General features: G+C 39.7%; 1 protein-coding gene across 1 annotated transcript in view; it reads right to left on the bottom strand.

Moving 5' to 3' along the window:
* Nucleotides 1-20,552, bottom strand: part of otofa (otoferlin a) — a 349,247-nt gene that overhangs the window by 67,077 nt on the left and 261,618 nt on the right. Inside the window, 6 exon segments of the mRNA XM_055149496.1 lie at nt 1,424-1,610; nt 3,141-3,249; nt 11,155-11,378; nt 15,264-15,450; nt 19,198-19,260; nt 19,262-19,385. Of these exon segments, the coding sequence (XP_055005471.1) occupies nt 1,424-1,610; nt 3,141-3,249; nt 11,155-11,378; nt 15,264-15,450; nt 19,198-19,260; nt 19,262-19,385 (894 nt within the window).

Here is a 20,552-nt window from a genome sequence, read left to right as displayed (position 1 = left end):
CTAAAACCAGTGATCTCATATGAAAAAACATTTCTCTATCAATAATATTTTTTAGGAAAGACTGGACTTTTTATTGTCTTTAAGTAGACAAAAGTTATTATGTTCAGATTTCCTCGTCTTTGCTACTTTACAGCAAAACAGTTTCTTATTCATGGAGACTTGGGCTCAACAGCCAATTTGGAGAGATTTGTTAAACAATAAATGACTTTATAAAGTCACTTTTTAAAATCTATGAGTCTTTTGATCTGCCACAATAATGTAATAATGAATTTAAATGAAAATACCTCAAATTGAAGCTTTTCTCAGCAATTTTTAGATGAGATTAAAATTAGATTAATTAGATTTATTAATTACAGATCATAATTAATTAATCTCTCAATTTTTTTAATCACATGACAGCACTAGTTGTAATAACACAAATATGTCTTCCAGCCTGGAGCAGTGATCCCCACTCTCGTTCTCACAGAAAGACAGAGGATCAGTGATGCATCGATCTTACTTCTCATATTACTCATAAAAGTGAACTCAAAAGTAAAACTCATAAAAACACAGTATTCAGCTAGAATGAAAACACACATAACCAGAAACAGGTGAGTTTCAAACCCCGGCCTCACACGCCCTAACCTGCCGCCTAACGCCATGAGTTCATCTTCCATTGGTTACCCAGTGCTGAAGTTTGGTATTTACAGGAATATACTGGGGAAACACTTAGGCTCTGAGCAGTGTTTTTTTTTTTTTTTCAGCCACATCAACAGTTTAAAAAAAAAAAAAAAAATAAGATACATTTTTTGTCTTTTTTTTTTTTTTTTTTCAAAAAAGTGCAGAAAAAAAAAGTGATTTTTTTTTTTTTTTCAATTGGTGAAAAAAATAAAAAAAACACTTAGAAAATAGAGCCCAAATGACCTGCCTCTTTTTTTTTCTCTCAGGGCTTCCGTACATTACAGCTCTAGTTTTTTATTCAAATAATCGGCTGATGGTGTCAACCTAAATTTGTATTAGTTGACTAATCGATTTATTTAGAATCTATATCGGACCACAGTAGAAAGGAGCTCAAAACGCTCTGTTCCACCTTGTGATGTCATGAAGCGGTAGTTTTCAAGTTAACAGCTACATTTTACTTTATGTTCACTTTGTTGTTCACTAGAGATGGGCTGAAATTATCACATGATTCTACTGAAGGTGTATGGAGTTTAAAAACACAGTGGAGCACTTCCTGTATGACCATATGACATCACAAAGTGGAACTGAGTGTAGAGAAGAAAATATGCAGGGTTTGTGCGTTAATATCACACAGTAAAATGGCAAAACAAAGAAATAACATCTCCATGAAGAGCCAGCAAGTGGCAGACCCCCAGTAAAAAAGTCACACAGTGCGTCTTAAAATGGCTGAATCTGACTTTATATTGCGTATCGTGTTTCTGACCTGTCCGTTATGACCGGTCTCATGGACGGAGTGGTGGACACTGAGGTCAGGTCCCTCTCCTCCTCGCCCTCTTCCTCGCTGGAGTTCTGGATCAGCTCGTTCTCCTCCTCCTCGCTCTCTCCGTCCTTTTTCTTCTTCTTGGACGACGGGCGAGTGCTGACGCCGTCTATCTGGTTTCCATAGTTACCTGGAGCGCATAAAGACAGTGCAGAGACGTTTTCAAGGTCCCGGCAGCTCACGGTGCCGCATATTAACACATGTACAAAGATGTTGACATGAACCTTTTTCTGAAGAGCTTTAGAATGATCTTGAGCTGAATCAGAACAAGTATAAGAGCACATTGACGAGTACACGCCCATGGAGCATTACGGAACCTACTGACGGGTTACACAGATCTAAAACCACATGGGAATATAAAAGAAAGTACTACTATTTTATGTTTGCGTTCAAAGTTTTTCTTTACTCTGTTACAATTCGTGTATTATTCGTTCATTCGTTTTTCAATATAAAACCAAAAATAAGAAAACAAAAAAACAACTAATTTTCTTCATTATTTGTCTCTAAAACCAAAATCAAAAAACAGATAATGATTAGTTTTTTCAGTTTTTGATTTTGTGTTTAAATGAAGGATGGAAAAAACAGATAACGGCCGTTTCCCGTTTCCGTGACGTAAACTGTGATGTCGGACTTTTGCGCTGCATACGGACTGAACCAGGACTGATCCAGGTCCGGGACCAGACCGGGACCAGAGCAGGACCAGAGCGGTGCTTGTTAGAAAATAAATCATTTCAACCAGGAATTTTATTATGTTTTAATCTAGACCAGGGGTGTCAAACATAGGGCCCGGAGGCTGGATCCGGCCCTCTAAGTCCTTTAATCTGGCCCTCGGCTGATTTTCTACTAAAATATTTTACTTACATTTTCTACAAAAATATCGGTAATTTTCTGCGGTGCTGAGCAAATCAGCGTCTCCAGTGTCTCTGTACGTGGCCCCTCCCACCAGAGCAGCACAAATGAAGACTTGTCTCTTTCCAAACGCTCTTAAAGGACGATCGTTTTGACTGTTGACCGTGACACCCTCATCAGAAAAATGTCAAAAATGAGAAAAGTGGAGCATTTTCCAAGAAAAATTGACTTAATCCTATTTGCAAGTTAATGTTAAAACATTGTGTTTCAGGTTGTTCATAATATTATAATATTTTGTAAAAGAAAGAGTTCATCAATTAAAAAAGATTTCTGTAATAGATTTGTGTTTCTCTCCACAAATATTTGAAATTATTGTTATTTTTGGGGTTTATATGCCATGAGTTTTCTGATCCGGCCCCTTTGGGATCAAAGTAGGTTGGATACGGCCCTGGACCAAAATGAGTTTGACACTCCTGATCTAGACTATCACTCTCTGAACTAAAGGCAATTAAACTACGATCTGCAAATGGCAATGCACCTTACAATCCAGTGTTCCTTATGTATGAAAATAGAGAGAATTCAATATTATTGATATTACGTCTTATAATCCGGTGCACCTTATAGTCTGAAAAATACAGGCACTTTTACTATCTGTAAGTAACAGCACTGAGCACTTCTTCCACCGCTGAGTGTATCTGAGCTTCTCCCATCTCTTTTCTCGCAGAACACAAAAGACCATCTTGTGCAGTGGTTTAGTGAATCTATTCAACATACTATTGATTATTCACGGCTAAACGCTCTTCTCACTTACCTATTGTGATTTCGAAGCTTATCGGTTTGTCTCCAATTTTGCGGTCGATCATTGTGGCCTCGAGGAACGAACCGAAGAGGAAAAACTCCTCCACTTTTCCTGTGGCGCTCTGTGGGAAAAACACAAATCCACAATAACTGTACAGTACATTCAAACCTCATTCACCTCATTATTTTGTATTTTAAAGAGCAAATGATGACTTTTCGTGTTGTTTAATTGGCTCTGTACGCAGCAGAACTCGAGATATCTCAGTGTGTCTCCAAGCTCACAGTCACTCGTAAAACATGGAATAAACAACTTATTAAAATTCCAGTTAATTAAAATCAAGACTACATGGTTATTTTTATATGTAGGACACTTGAGTTTGTGGCTTTTTTGCAATATTTACTGTATTATGCCTCAAAATTAGCATTAGTTAGAGTTGGGACACAAACATCTCTTTGTAAATACAGAAGTGTTCTTCGCTGACATATTCATTTTATTTATGGACTTTTAAACCGCAGCTCTCTGTTGACTGCCTTATCTTATTAAATCCGTATTTATTTTAGCACAAGTCAGCAAAAAACACATAGATATACAATTTATCACAGTTTTACGTCAGTTAAGTGACAGTTTGTGGGGGAAAAAAAGAAAATACTTGCAAGGAAAAGTACAGAGAGCTGCTCTCTCACAGTAAGAAGAACAGAATAATACCTGTGCCCGTCCCGACCCAGACCCACACTCACAGAGGTCAGACCCAGACCCACACTCACAGAGGTCAGACCCAGACCCACACTCACAGAGGTCAGACCCAGACCCACACTCACAGAGGTCAGACCCAGACCCACACTCACAGGTGAGCAGTTTGGATGTTTCGTGTGGACTTTAATTGGCAGAATAACATCTGTATCCGATGTGTTTCATGCTAAATCTGTGTCCATGTATCCTCGTATCCCTCCCTCGCTCCTTTCGCTCTCCAGGGGAGGGCATCTGAATCTCTCTCACACGCTCATAATTTGACCATTCAGATCAGCGCGTGCACGTATCTATCTATCTATCTATCTATCTATATATATATATATATATACAAGGCCAGTCCACACACACTTCATAGACAGACTTAAAAATATAGAGATAAAACTCTTGAAACCGCGAGAAAACACATTGGCTTTACTGCAAAGATGTGCTGCCTAAATATGATGAACAGATGAGTCGTTGCTGTCACTTTAGTTTTGTATTTATTTGTAAAACCTTGTTTAAGTCTTTGACGTGATCACGTGGTGCTGCGTGGAGCGTCTCGGTCAAACCCACTGATTATCTGCTCATGTTTGGGGAAATCTCATTCACGAGTCACTTTACCTGCTCCTTTTATGGTGAGGTGGAGGTGTGGAGAGGGCGTGACGTGATGTGGGTTTACGTGCGCAAATTCTCGTTACAGGTGGATTTATAAAGCAAAGATTGTGTGGTTTGGTGCGTGCGGTGGGTTTTGTAAATATGGAGTTTGCGTGGTGCATGCCTCTCATGGCTACTAGGCGTACGCACTAACTTACGACAACTCCTGCGCAGTTTTTTATAAATGAGGCCCCTGGTCTTGTCATGTCACGTGCTGTGGAACATTCCAGACAACATCTCCATGGACAAAAGCAAGTGATGGACCTTCCAGCAGAAAAGTTCTCCTATTAAATACGTATTATAGCCTGTCATATGCACTTGAGAGATTATGTTTATTATAAAATATTTCCCAAGAAGTGTCCCTCATTAAGACTTTAAAACACTCTGACAAATAGCCTTCTAAATGGGGGACATGTGGGTATTGTGTTGGACGGGGCTTGGAGCAGATCCTGACGGTTGGCATTGATCCCTGGCTCAGATTACAGAAGATCAGTCCATTTCTTCACAATAAAGAGTCATTTGGCAGCAGCAGCCTTGGCAGAGACGCACAAGACGGAGAAGGACTGGGGCTGTGAGATCAGTACATCAATTAGAACATGAGGATAATATCTCACAAACGCTGGGTATCAGTCAATATTATCAAGGTAATATGTAGTTCTTTCCATCAAAACAAGACGAATATGGAAGCAAATGTTGGGTAAAATTGTAAGAAACTCTACAATGTTGATGGGGTAACCTGTTTTTGGCTCTTGTACATGACACATTCTACACATTATTTGTATTTGTAGTAGACTTTTAACCATAGACTGTGTACACTACCGGTCAAAAGTTTTAGAACATCACACTTTTTCCAATTTTTTACTGTTTACTGTTGACCAAAACATATTCTAAACTTTTGATTGATGAAAGTGTCCGCTTTTGGCAGATATAACAGCTGAACACACTCGTGGCTCGTTCTTTTTACAACAGAAATCAAATATTCTTCGGAAAGTTCTTCCCAAGTCTGTCGCAGAAGTTTCCATAAATGCGTGGCACTTGTAGGTTTCTTGGCTTTTACTCTTCTGTCCAGTTCATCCCAAACCAGCTCGATGGGGTTTAAGTCTGGACACTGTGCTGCTGGACACTCCATGTTTTCAGGTTTTATCATCTTGTTCTTTTTTCCTGAGGTAGTTTTGGCAGAGCTTGGACTTGTGTTTTGTACTTTTATCTTTTTTTTTAACCTCTGTCTGTTCAGTTCTTACCTTTGTACCATTTCAAGCTCTTCGTTGGACTTGCACGACTTGATAATTGAAAAAATGTGGATTTTCTAAAACTTTTCACCGGTAGTGTATAGTCGTGTTCCAATTAGGAAGAGTTCATGGGCGAGCGTCGGGTCTGTCAACCGTTTCCAATTGATTTTCTGACAATTGGCAATTTTGTCGCCCCAGTGAGCCTCACCATTTTGGTCTTAAAATGTTCGTAAATGTTTTCAGTTACATGGGGTTTTATATCTCAGGGTCGCAGCTCCACAGATCTGACCTGTAACTGACCTCAACCGGTTTAGTCTCCAAGAAGATAGAAAGGTTTAATACCATACTGTGAAAAATTCCAGACAAAGCAACAACATCTCCATGAAGGAACGCGTTTGACAATGCTCTTTCAAAACTGGTGGTTATTCTTGGGCAAACCTGGCATGGATACAGACCCACGTGTATTTGTGCTTGGAACAAAACTGAAAATGGTCCATGAAGCGAAGTATCTGGGAGTCGCCCTGGACCCACAACTATCGTCCAAACAACACGTCAAAAGAACAGTGAATAAAATCAAACATCATTTATCAAATTTTCGCCATATAAGAAATAATCTAACGACCAACTCAGCATTTATGTATTTAAATTCAATGATTTTACCACACCTAAATTATTGCATTACTACTTGGACTCTGACAAACAAAACGACTCTTAAATTAGCTGAAACAATATATAAAAAATCACTTAAAGTATTAGACAAAAAGCCCACAAATTATCACTGTTGCAGAAAACTTGACAAATACAAATTCCTAAATTGGGACAACACAATCAAATAGGCAGATTTAATTCTGGTTTACAAAGTTTTTAATCATCTTGCTCCACCTCCTCTAAAGGAGTTTGTGAAAAGAAATTCAAATCGCACAACAAGAGCAGCTCTAGAGGCGACTGCTCTGTGCCGTTTAGGAAAAGTACCATTGGACAACTCTCTTTTGCTTATCGAGCTGCTCAAACATGGAACACAGAGCTGCTCATGTACGAGAACTTTCAACACTGGCAGCATTTTCTAAAGCTTTAAAACAGTGGTTATTCAATGGTCAAGTATGTCACCATGTTTTTGACCAGTTTATATTTTCTTTTATTTTGAGAGGTTTGTTGGTTTAACTCTTGTGGGCTTCTACCCTGTGTTTTTAAAGTTTCATTCATATGTTAATACGCCCTGTAATTAATCTCTGTGTTCCTTGACATGTTGTGTATGTTTTTGGACTTTGGAGTGTCAATGGTGAATGTATATGGGACAGATATGGGGTGTGTCTCCAACCTTTAGCATCTGCCAATCTGTTATGGGACACGTGTTGGGACAAAGTGCTGTGTATTTTTTTCCATGAAGATGTTAACTCAACAGTTATGCTGGTATAAAAGGCACCAGTTTTTCTGTGCATCAGTGGGGGAACCGACCGCGTTGTCGAGGGACGACCGACGCACTGAGAGACGCCGCGTAGGCAAAATCATGCTGAATCAACTTGAATCTTGAGACCTGAATCTGCCTGACTCAAATAAAGAGACATGTGAGACCTGTTCTAACTCTCCAAGTCTCTTTCTTAACATCCTCTGTTCAGGCTGCCTCCATTAGAAGCTGACACTCTTGACTTAATTCTTAAACTTCTGACTTTGAACTTCAAATGAACTGTTTGAAACTAATTGTGTATAGTGAGTGTGCTGGTGTTGTGTACTTTTGTGTGATTGTTGCTGTACTTTTCCTCGTCCTATAGATGATTTTACATCAACCTGCCGAGGGACTGAAGATGGAAATTAGCCACGTTGGCTATAATCTTTGCATATTTACATTTTTAATGTTCATTAATATGTACTGTCCCTTTACAAATAAATAAAATAAGAAAATAAGAAATAAGGGCAGTTTGATAAATTTGATGGTAAAAGTCAGTGTTGGGTGACGTTAGTGGACTTGACCTCGTGTAAAACCAGTCAGAGCTCCTCACAGAAGAACGGATCGGCGTCCTCAGCTCTAACAGAGGTTATTTCTCACTCTATTGACCACAGGTGGGGCAATTGTCCGAGCCAAAATGAACCCCAAACGGAGAGCGGGAGGTGATTTCCCCACAGGGCTGTCCAGGCACGGTTTGGTCTAAGGGTCAGAGGTCACCGCCCTTAATCGTCCGGTTATCAATTATCAACAGAGACATGGAACGAGACATCAGGAGCGCCTTCTCTTTTCCTTTAGGGTCCTGTCAGGAGTCGTCAAGGTGAGTTATACGCTTCTCTAATTGTCTGTCTGTCTGATCATCTGCTCACTTGCCAATTTTTATCTTTGGTCTTCGTCTAGGTCCTGTTTTTTAGAAGCTTTAACCATCAACCATCTCAATCTGGAAAAACTTCATATCCAAAATATCTGACATGAGCTGTTCCCCAATGTTCATATGATTTTGATCCATCCTGAACTTATTAATTCCCTGAAATATTAACTTACGAGGGATGGGCAATGGACTACTTTTAAAACTGAAGAGAGCAAAGTACATAGCGTATTTTTCGGACTATAAGGTGCACCGGATTATAAAGCGCAATGTCAATAATGCTGAACTCTCTCGTCTATTTTCATACATAAAACGCACCGGATTATAAGGCGCATTAAGCGAAACAAACGGAGACTGATACCACATTTGTTTATGTTTTACAGGAATGAAATTTAAAACCACATGGTTAATTTGCGCTGACGCAGTTCAGGTTATGTCTGACTTATGCTCTGTGAGGCTCCTGACTACAGCAGCTGTATAATTCATTAAGCGGTGCGGCTTCGTAGATTATCAAAGTTGTACTAAAACATTTGGACAGATTTTTGAACACCGTGTACCACATAAAATCGGTTTGAGGTCATTAAGCACAACCAGAATTAAAACATAAAGCGCACTGTTGATTTTTGAGAAAATTAAAGGATTTGAAGTGCACCATATAGTCTGAAAAATTATACAGTAATCAGTGTTGGGAAGGTGACTTTTAAAATGTATTTCCCTACAGATTACAGATTACATACCCCAAAATGTAGTTTGTAACGTAATCCATTAAATTACTTAAAGTGAGTAATGTAATCTGAATACTTTGGATTACTTGGTTTGCTGTAGAGAAGCAAGGACTAAGATATCGCAACATAAGATGGTTTGTCTGCTAAGAAAAAATAAAAAGCCCAGACTTTACTTAACTGTATTAAAAATATTATTGATAGAAGAAGAGGAGACACAGTCCGCGTGGCACGGTTTAGTCCTGTTAATTCCTGTTTTAGTCCTGGTTTAGTCCTGATTTATTCCTGGTTTAGATCTAGTTTAGACCTGGTTTTAGTCCTGGTTTTAGACTTGGTTTTAGTCCTGGTTTAGTCCTGATTTATTCCTGGTTTAGTCCTGGTTTTAGTCCTGGTTTTAGACTTGGTTTTAGTCCTGGTTTAGACCTGGTTTAGTCCTGGTTTAGACCTGGTTTAGTCCTAGTTTAGACCTGGTTTAGTCCTAGTTTAGACCTGGTTTAGATCTAGTTTAGACCTGGTTTTAGTCCTGGTTTTAGACTTGGTTTTAGTCCTGGTTTAGACCTGGTTTAGTCCTGGTTTAGACCTGGTTTAGTCCTGGTTTAGACCTGGTTTAGTCCTAGTTTAGACCTGGTTTAGTCCTAGTCCTGGTTTAGTTAGTTTAGACCTGGTTTTAGTCCTGGTTTTAGACTTGGTTTTAGTCCTGGTTTAGACCTAGTTTTAGTCCTGGTTTAGACCTGGTTTAGTCCTGGTTTAGACCTGGTTTAGTCCTGGTTTAGACCTGGTTTAGTCCTGGTTTAGACCTGGTTTATTCCTAGTTTAGACCTGGTTTAGATCTAGTTTAGACCTAGTTAAGTTTCCAGCAATGAGTGGAATTACCGGGTGGGGGTTTAGCCCAAAATGTGAAAACAGGAAAATACCTCCATGTAATCCATTTATTTCAACAAAGTAACTGTAATCCAATTACCACTCACTGAAACAGTAACTGTAACTGAATACAGTTACTCATAATTTGTACTCTGATTACATAACTCCAGTACATGTAATCTGTTACTCCCCAACACTGACAGTAATAATATATCTATAAATTAACTATTTTTTGAATAGTTAAGTACCTGAGCTCAGATGGTAGAGACTCTGCAGCAGTTCAAATATTTGCTGAATTTAGAGCCAAAGTATTAATACTCTATTAATCTAAATCTTTTGTAGTCCTTGTTTAAAACTAGTACAGCAGAGAGTGTAGTCCTATTTTAGACCTGGTTCACCGCTAGTTCAAGCCTGAAATAGTCCTGGTTTGAAACTGTTGGTACTCAGAATACCAAATGTTTGTAAAGTGGTACTTACTGTGAACCAACAAGGATTTAAAGGTGCATTTTGTAACTTTTCTGCTCCATCAAATGTTTTTTTCTTCATGGAGACATATTTGTTTTGTCTGGAATGTTCCACAGTGTGGTATTAAACCTTTCTTCACAGTCAGAATGTGGTTTTCTCTAGGTATTTTTGAGCTACAAAACCAACTGATAATGAATAAATATAAGGCAGAGCTGTTTAATGTCACACTGTGGAACAGACGTGGGACCAAGTCGTTGTTTTGCAAGTCTCAAATCTTTGACCTCAAGTCTGAGTCAAGTCCCAATTCAAATACAGGCAAGTCCAAGTCAAGTCCAAGTCGTCTGCTTTGAGCTTCAAGTCATTTCAAGTCTTTAAACCAAAAAAGTCCCAAATATAGCTTAGATTTTTGCTGTTTGTATGAATTTTAAACTAAACTGTACTTATAAAATCATAGTATATTTATATATGTGTATTTATATGAGGGTTTTAGAAATGCAAATTTTTCCTTTTTAAATGTTTTGACAAGAATTTAGTGCAAATGATTACAGTCAAAACAGAAAGAATTAAGATGTAAGAGTGCTAAATAACTGTTATTTTGTCTGTAGTTCCCTCTGTTTTACTGTATTGTTCTGTATATAACTGTAGTACACTTGAGGATACCACATCACAGTACTTCAGTTACTGTTGCCATAGTAACAGAGAAGTGGGAGAGACATGTTCCAGTGTGTTCCTTTAAAATTCAGCACCGCATGTATCAAACTGTAAAGAGAAAAGTCCTCAAGTCCCGAGTCATTGAGCTTCAATCCAAGTCGAGTCCCAAGTCTTAGTCCATTTTATCCAGTCTCAAGTCCTAAAAATAGTGACTCAAGTCTGACTCGAGTCCAAGTCACGAGTCGCAAGTCCCCAACTGTGCTGTGGAACATTCTAGACAGAACAATGACATATCCACAGAAATAAGCAGGTAATAGATCCTCAACCAAGTTAAACGATGCACCTTTAACTATGAGAAAATAATAAAACAAAAAATGATGTAAAATGTACAGTGTGTGTGTCTGACCTCGGATATGTTGGAGATGGGCTCGCTCTGGACCTCGGTGGAGCAGGTGAGCTCTGGGGAGGTGGTGTCCAGGATCTCCACGGCCACAGACAGCAGCAGGCGCGCTCTGAAGGACACGCCCTCCCCCAGACCCTCGTTCAGGTCCTGGTGCTCGTCTATCAGGCTGTACTGACGCGTGGAGCCGTACATGTTCACCCAGGCCGGGCCCAGCGTGGGGAGGAAACCTGCGCACACACGAAGGGGTCACTCTGGGATGGAACTTTGATTTTTTTTCCTCATATGATCGGATAATTCTGTAGGGACGCGTGACAGCTCTACGGCACATTGCAACTCTTGAGTCATGGGTCGTAACTGGACGTCACGATAGGGTGATTTCACAAAGCTGGTCACGTACTAGAGGAATGGGGCTCATATTATGAAATACAGCCACAGTATATCACGTTTTAGCCAAAGAATAGGATAAGATAAAAGCTTTTTTTTTCTTTCTTTTGGTTTATAGCAGGTTTGCATCTCCACAAACCTGACTTATATTTGGCTGCTTGTGTCCATGGAAATGTTGTTCCTTTGGCTATAATCTTCTAGTCTGATTCATCAGCCGGCTTCACTTTGTGGAAACCGTCTGACCTCGCAGCATTAGGATTCGTTTGTTTGACGGTAGGCGGGTACTTTTTAAATTTAACCAATCGCCGCTATTTGGCCGTGACGCAGAACGCTCAGTGGTGTCCGAGTAATTGCCGTAACTAACAGCAAAAAAAGCAGGGAGTGAACGTGTCTGTCAGAGATCACTGTCATTTCTGCGAGGTGAACGTGCAAATTAAAGGTGCAATAAAAAATGTGAAGTTTGTATTTGACAAAGGAAGTCCAAAGGAGGATAGTGTATGAAGTCTGCAATCGCAACCGGGGTTGGTTCAGCTCTTTGCTGATTGGCCGGTGTGTGGTCTACAACTTCAGGGGTTCCTGCAAACTCTCTGGTGTCACTAGTGCCTCCGTTCAATTTCATTTCTCTCCAGCGACTAGGTCAGGAATCAGAATACACTAGACGGTTTGCAAGAAACCCGGAAGTGCGAGTCCAGGTAACGAAGGGCCAGACATTCTGTGTTGGCAACGATTCCTTAGATCGAGGATTTAAAGCCGGAACAAAGAGAATGTTTGGTGAATTTTACCAAGGGGAATGATGTTATTGCCCTTCTTCCTACAGGATTTGGCGCATTACATACGTCACGACCAAACAGCAGCGATTGGTTAAATAAAATAAATATCCTCCTACTATTGAGCGAACGAATCCTAATGCTGCGAGGTCAGACGGTTTCCACGAAGTGAAACCGGCTGATGAATCAAGCTAAGGTGGTGCCAGCCTGATTAATAATCTTCCACTGTATGGCAAGAAAATGTTTTGAAGCAGGAGACATGCTATCCCAGAAAGTTACATACTGTACCTTTAAGTAAATATTTTTAAACATTCACAATTTTTGGTCATGGTGTCAGTAAGTTGGAAATGAAATTGTAAGTTTGTTTTTTTTGCTTGTTATATTGACCCTGTTCGATGAGGTGGTCTCTTTTCCTTTTGAACAAAAACAATCACTCTAATAAACCCAGTGTATTTACAGAGTCTATAGTTGCTCGCGTGGGCTAAATGCTAAATAACAGTTAGATCCTCTGTGGAATGTATAGAGGGCACCAGGTTAATCCGAGCGTTTTCTCTGAATTTAAACACTTCTGTCAGGCAGTGGGAATGTCTTCTATATAGTGCCCTGGGTTACGGCCCTGGGGCACCATCCTATTTTATTCAGTAGAAGTACAAAGCTTTCTAGTTGATGGAAGTCACACTTACAGTATGTGTTAGAATACACAATTCTTAAGCGTATTTATATTTTCTGTGCCTATTTCCTCTCCTCACATACTTGAACTTAAGTTTGTTGTCTCGTCCCTCACACTAAATGATCATCTGTGTGCGTATAAGTCATTATAAGAGCCGCTCTAATAATAATATGGAGACAAATGACCAAATCTCCAATTTTAATTTGCAGGAAGCTTCGGAGGCGTGGCACTTTGAGAGAAACAGCCTGAAAAATGCTCCTGGTTTGTACTTGTTTACCACCTCATCCTCATGCTGCGACATTTTTCTTTTTTTTTTTTTTTCTGAATCATAGACAGTGTAAAGAACTGGACTAAGTGAGTGTGACGTCAAATGAAGCTCAGAGTTTCTTATTACTAATACGAATTGATTCATGGACAAAATGAGTGAAATAAAAACAACAGGATCGTGTAGAGCAGGTTAATACGAACATTTTAAGACCAAAATGAAGAGCCTGACAGCAGCAGTTACAAAGAGAGAGGGAACGTTTTTTTCAATAGAAAGTGAAGTGACACCAGAGAGGATAGAGCCAAAAGCGTGTCCATGTTCACTTCAAAAGCGGTCTCTTTGCATTTTGCCTGTTTAGTTGCGTCACAGATTAAACTCTGGACTGCAGTTTTTAAGCTCAAACACCAAACTCATTCTTTACTTGTTAATTTTCAGCGGAGGGAATGGATTTTAAGTTAGAAAATGTGAAAATCTTTCCCAGGGTGACCAAAAGCAAATTAAATCACAAGAATGTAGAAAATGTGTTCTTCAAAGAGTTCAAATACAGTTCAGTATATTAATTAAAGTAAATTAATTCCTATTCCTAATATGGAACTCAGATCCAAAATCGCTCCTGTAACTTCCAGCCTTAGTGAGCTTCATTTGACTGGAGCTGAAGGCTATGGGTGACGTCACACTCACTTTTTTAATCCACTTTTTTATACAGTCTATGACATTGTTTCCCCTGGAGTGAACCCTCAGGTAGGACTGTCGCAATAACCGCAAAAATGAATCACCGCGGAACTAAGAGGTCCACTGCGCGTCATGTTGGGCCATCACCACCACCGTATGTGACCAACGTGACCCGACCTGCCACAGTGAGAGCTGGAGAGACGGCAGCGGTACTTTTTCCAAAGGTAGATTTCCTCTCCTCTCCAAAGTCACATGCAAATACATGTGCATCTGTACAACATGCGCACTATCAGAGAGAGTTTCAGTGCCGCTGGAAATATTGTAACTCCACGGTCATCTCTCAAACCTCAAAAAATTAATATGCTGTTTTTTCTTGCATGCAACAAGGACATTGCCCAGGTATAAGTTTATAAGCTCAAGGAGATTTGGGGAGGGGGATACCTCTTCTTCTGCATCCCAGACTGGAAAGTGCTACAAAAACGCAGCACGTGTCCAACCTATCTTATTAGAAATGTTGAAATGTTAAAACATGTTTTGTATAATTTCTGATCTTTTTGTAATTATTTTATTGAGTGTTTTGTTCCAATATTGTTGGTTCAATTGAATGTTGAAAAGAAAAAGAAATGGGCTACTTTTAATGTCCAAATAGGCGACTTATTGATCCTTTTATTGCTGCTTCAGCGACTGTTTTTCATTGTTTAAAACTTGAGTAATATTAATTGTTCAGAGACACGATCACTCAGTCAACAATAAAAAATATCCTCATTAATGTTCATAATTTATGAATAATGTCTATTGACTTGGATCACGAAGGTTTGTGACTTTTAAATTATGGGTCCCCAGAAAAAAAGTTTGAGAAACATTGATCTATGGTCTGTCATACTAATAAATCTTTAAAACTGTACAGTAATTTAATAGATTCATCGTCACTGTCCCTTCATACCTTCCTTTTTCGGTGTTGTTATTTCCTTGTCAAACACAGGAAATATTTGAATTGAACATGAATATTAATGATTATTATAAGTAATTGGATTTATTTCCAATCACATGTTTATAGAACGTGATAATATATGCAGGTCCGGCTCTTTTTCCCTGTTGTCCAATCACTGCGCTCTGTCTAATATGTTAACTATTGACCAGCTCTTGATTAAAATGTCACATATAATAAATTTATAAGGGTTATAACCGGAGAGGTCAGGGAGGTCGCCGGGTTCGATCTGGAAAAGGACAGGCCTAATTACTGCGTTCACGCGAGTAACTACTGGCCTCCGCTTGCTAATTAACGCCACAATAGAAAATCGATGGAAGCGAGATAAACTGCTAACGCGCTCCCGGAGGCGTTTCCCGGTCGCACCTTTGTCGCCGTCGTTGGAGATCTTGCGCAGGTCGATGAAGTGCGTTCCTATGGCGACGTTGTTGACCTTGTCCGAGTCGCGGATCTGGACCTTGATGCGTTTGCAGAGAGGAGGGAACAGCTCCGTGAACACCACCTGCTCGTTCCAGATGGGCTCGTAGCTGCTCTTCTGCACTGAGGTTTTCCCCTGGAACACAGGAAATAGTGTTTATAATTAAGGACTGATTTCTCACATCAGAGTTTATATTTGCATGTCATTTAAATCATCGTAAATCGTGTAAATGAGCATGGCCACTGTAATATACATATTGTGGGACTATAGGGCTTGGCCAAATAGAAAATCTCTCTTTTTTTTTTTTTGTAAACACTGGACAATTACAATTTTAATTAATCTGAATCAAAGTCAGAGATGTTTGTGGTAGTCTTTCAAATGGGGGAAGATCTTTACATTTTCATTTGTATCATAGGCTGTTATTTAAAACATTGTAAACTGCCTTCAGTCACATTCAGTAACTCTGTTTTATGAGCTTTAATGTCTCTGCACATTATCCCTTCAAGTAAAGACTAAACTAAAACATTTGTACAGACAGCTAATTGTAACTGCACAAGAACCCTGAACATCTAGACCAGGGGTGTCAAACTCATTTTGGTCCGAGGGCCGTATCCAACCTACTTTGATCCCAAAGGGGTCAGAAAACTCATGGCATATAAACCCAAAAATAGCAATAAGTTCAAATATTTGTGCAGAGAAACACAAATCTATTACAGAAATCTTTTTTAATTGATGAACTCTTTCTTTTACAAAATATTATAATATTATGAACAACTTGAAACTTAAAAAAAATGTAATTTCAACACAATGTTTTAACAATAACTTGTTTGCAAATAGGAATAAGTCAATTTTTCTTGGAAAATCCTGCACTCGACTCCACTTTTCTTTTTTTTGTTGATGAGGGTGTCACGGTCAACAGTCAAAACGATCGTCCTTTAAGAGCGTTTGGAAAGAGACAAGTCTTCATTTGTGCTGCTCTGGTGGGAGGGGCCACGTACAGAGACGCTGGAGATATGCTGTGATAAACACCACAGAAAATTAACAATATTTTAATAGGAAATATAATTTAAATATTTTAGTAGAAAATCAGCCGAGGGCCAGATTAAAGGTCTTGGAGGGCTGGATCCGGCTCCCGGGCCGTATGTTTGACACCTGTGATCTAGACTGTCCCACAACCTGGACCCTGAGGCGGTGAAGCTCCTGAACACTGCCCCGCCCCCTTTCTCTCCTCTTACGGTCTGTAAATCATATCCACCCATTACAATAACTGTGAACTGGACTTTGTATTGCTGCAACAGGACATTTAAATACATTTAAATACATTTAAATACATTTAAATACATTTAAATACATTTAAATACACATCTGACTGGTCGCCCCATGGCCTGGATGTCCCAGTTCTTATGGTTGTTTTGTTGTGATTTGTTGATCTGCCCCTTTGCTGCTGCACTGATATTATTACTAGTATTATATTCATGTTTACATAGTGGGTGTAATGTTTACGTGGGTAATGTTTACGTGGTGTAATGTTACATAGTGGTGTAATGTTTACATAGTGGGTGTAATGTTTACGTGGTGGGTGTAATGTTTACGTGGTGGGTGTAATGTTTACATAGTGGGTGTAATGTTTACATAGTGGGTGTAATGTTTACGTGGTGGGTGTAATGTTTACGTGGTGGGTGTAATGTTACATAGTGGGTGTAATGTTTACATAGTGGGTGTAATGTTTACGTGGTGGGTGTAATGTTTACGTGGTGGGTGTAATGTTTACGTGGTGGGTGTAATGTTCACATAGTGGGTGTAATGTTTACATAGTGGGTGTAATGTTTACGTGGTGGGTGTAATGTTTACGTGGTGGGTGTGTAATGTTCACATAGTGGGTGTAATGTTTACATAGTGGGTGTAATGTTTACGTGGTGGGTGTAATGTTTACATGTGGGTGTAATGTTTTACATAGTGGGTGTAATGTTACGTGGTGGGTGTAATGTTTACGTGGTGGGTGTAATGTTTACATAGTGGGTGTAATGTTTACGTGGTGGGTGTAATGTTTACGTTAGGGGTGTAATGTAATGTTTACATAGTGGGTGTAATGTTTACGTGGTGGGTGTAATGTTTACGTTGGTGTAATGTTTACGTGGTGGGTGAATGTGGTGTAATGTTTACGTGGTGTAATGTTACGTGGTGAAGGTGTAATGTTTACATAGTGGGTGTAATGTTTACGTGGTGGGTGTAATGTTTACGTGGTGGGTGTAATGTTTACGTGGTGGGTGTAATGTTTACGTGGTGGGGTGTAATGTTTACAAGTGGTGTAATGTTTACGTGGTGGGTGTAATGTTCACATAGTGGGTGTAATGTTTACGTGGTGGGTGTAATGTTTACATAGTGGGTGTAATGTTTACGTGGTGGGTGTAATGTTTACGTGGTGGGTGTAATGTTTACGTGGTGGGTGTAATGTTTACGTGGTGGGTGTAATGTTTACGTGGTGGGTGTAATGTTTACATAGTGGGTGTAATGTTTACGTGGTGGGTGTAATGTTTACGTGGTGGGTGTAATGTTTACGTGGTGGGTGTAATGTTTACGTGGTGGGTGCTCTACACTGTTATGCATTTTTAAAACACTATGCAGTCTGTATGATGCTCTAACGTAATTTTGTTGTTATTTTATATGACAATGACAATAAAGGAACTGAACTGAATTGAAGAAAGTTGATTTCATGATTCTGCAATTTTTCAAAATCTCAATTATCAAAAACACGAATTAATCAGATTTAATCAAATTGCCCAACCCTATGTCGACAAGGGCTGGGTATCATTATGAAGCTGCCGATACGATACATATTTCGATACAAAGGTCACGATACGATACATATCTTGATACAGTGCTTTTTCGGCTCGATACGATATATTTCAAATCGATTCGATACATTCACAAAAAAATTATGGCTAAATCGTGGCTGTGATACTAAAAGTCTTTGTTAAACCACTTCTTGTGCAAAGTTCATATGAAACACAAACATTTTAATCATCAAAACAGTGAAAATGTCACATGTGTCGCATAAATTATTTTCCTCTGAACAAGCAACAAAACTGTAGCACTGTAACGAAATAATTTAGTAAAATATATCAAAAAATAAACTTGGCGATATATCGATACAGTATCAATATCAGGCACCGCTGTATCATTACATTAAACGATACGATATATGGATATTTTGATATTTTTGCACACCCCTGATGTGGACTAAGCTTAATCTTATATGTGCTGTGCCATAATGAATGAAATATGTTATTTCAGTTGTTGTTTTTCACAAGTAGCAATGCTAAGAAGAGTGGTCCAATGAGGTTCATTTTGTCCTCTGATAATTTATGTTCTTAGGTTCTTTTTTCAGACCAAGAGTTTGTTTTCATACTTGACGGTTTCGACTGGTCACTAGCGCCCTTCCTCAAAGCGATCACGTGACGTTACGGTGACGTGTCCGCTGATTTATACAGTAACCACATATTTTGAAATGAAAATGAAATGAAATCTAATTTGTGTTTACTAACATTTATTTACTTATCTATATTTTGACGTAGAGTAACTGCAGTTTCTTAGTTCTGTTCAGTCGTTTGCACACTAGACACCTCAAATTTGCAATGACTTGGTAGTACACAATCTCTAAAACGATCTAAAGCAGACAGCAATCCTCAGGTTCATCTTCTTTTACGGCTGTTTATACCATTTTAAATTGATCTTATCTGCTCCTCCTGGCCCCTCCACACAGATCCACATTCAGAGCCACATTCAGAGCCACATTCAGCGCAGTGTGACTGAACCTAAACCAGCCCACAGTGTGATTGGACCAGACTCTGCCAGTAGAGCGGAGCGTGTGGAGGAAATTACTTTTAGCCCGGCGAATTGCACTTGCACGTAGGGGTCCACCAGATCTCGGCTCTCCCCGCTGAGAGGCCTTCTTGACGTTGGCCATGATCTTGGTGTTCATCTTGGGCAGACCCTCGGCCCGATGGATCTTCACGTAGTACCGGGCCCACTGTCTCTCAGCTGGAAAACCCTCGGGGAGCAGCAGGTTCCTGGGGACAGACACAGGGGGAAAAACGGAGGCATAGAGTCATTGCATAAGTCTATATTCCATAATGTGCAATGGATTTCTAATGACTCGCTAGAAGAAAGCTATTAAAAAGCTATTTGGACTCCAGTCAATTTAAGCTGGGATAGAATACCAAATGAGATTCAGGGTGTTTTTGAATGGAAAAAGGAAAGCTGTAGATACGCATATACTATAGAACATATATGATACTTTGCAGCTGGTGACATCAAGATTCCCTGGGGGTGTGATAAACCTGATTCATAGCAGCAGTAGGATTCCTTTGCTCGACGGTAGGCAGGTACATTTTTCATTTAACCAATCGCTGCTGTTTGGTCGTGACGTTTGTAATGAGCCAAAACTCATAAGAAAAAGGGCAATAACATCTTTCCCCTTGATAAAATTCACCAAACATTCTCTTTGTTCAGGCTTTAAATCCTCGATCTCAGGAATCGTTGCCAACACAGAATGTCTGTCTTCTTCTACATCCATCTCGACCGCTTCCACAAACGGACCCAGACAGGCACTTGAGTTTGACGTCATGACTTCACAGCTCTTTGCTGATTGGCTGGTGCACGGTCTACAACTTCTGGGGTTCTTGCAAACCGTCTAGTGTATTCTGATTCCTGACCTAATCGCTGGAGAGAAATGAAATTGAGCGGAGGCTCTAGGTGGAAGACCAGTCACCTGCTTTTCTCCATGGAGATGTCATTGCTTTGCCTGGAATGTTTCACAGTAGGGATGGGCATGATTAATCGATTAATCGATAATTGATCATGAAGAATTTCATTGATTACATACATTTTAATCGACAAACCGAATGTAGGTTGATGTGCGTAGCGTGACCAAACAGGGGTCCGTACATGTGTCTCTCTGCACTCAGAAGGAGCGAGCAAACAGAAACAGTGGGTCAGTCTGCAGTGTACCGAAGCACAAATGTGTATTTAACAATGATTTGTACAAGAAATTCCACGCTTTCCGTTGCGTTCGGGACAAGTGTGAGTCCATGTGCACAGTGTATAAAGCAGCACATATGTTTCGGTGTCCAGTGGGAAAAAGTTTTGCCAGGTGAGAGTCGATCAATGTCGATGACGAGTCCCCACCTCCCTCCCCCCGTACGGTGTCCTGGTTTTGACAAACGCAAATCTGGTCA

This window comes from Boleophthalmus pectinirostris, unplaced genomic scaffold (assembly GCF_026225935.1).
Source record: "Boleophthalmus pectinirostris isolate CB_2022bp ecotype Guang Dong unplaced genomic scaffold, ASM2622593v1 HiC_scaffold_13, whole genome shotgun sequence".
Lineage (NCBI taxonomy): Eukaryota > Metazoa > Chordata > Actinopteri > Gobiiformes > Gobiidae > Boleophthalmus > Boleophthalmus pectinirostris.
The sequence above is the reverse complement of the archived record's forward strand: the minus strand, read 5'-3'. Positions and strand labels throughout refer to the sequence as shown.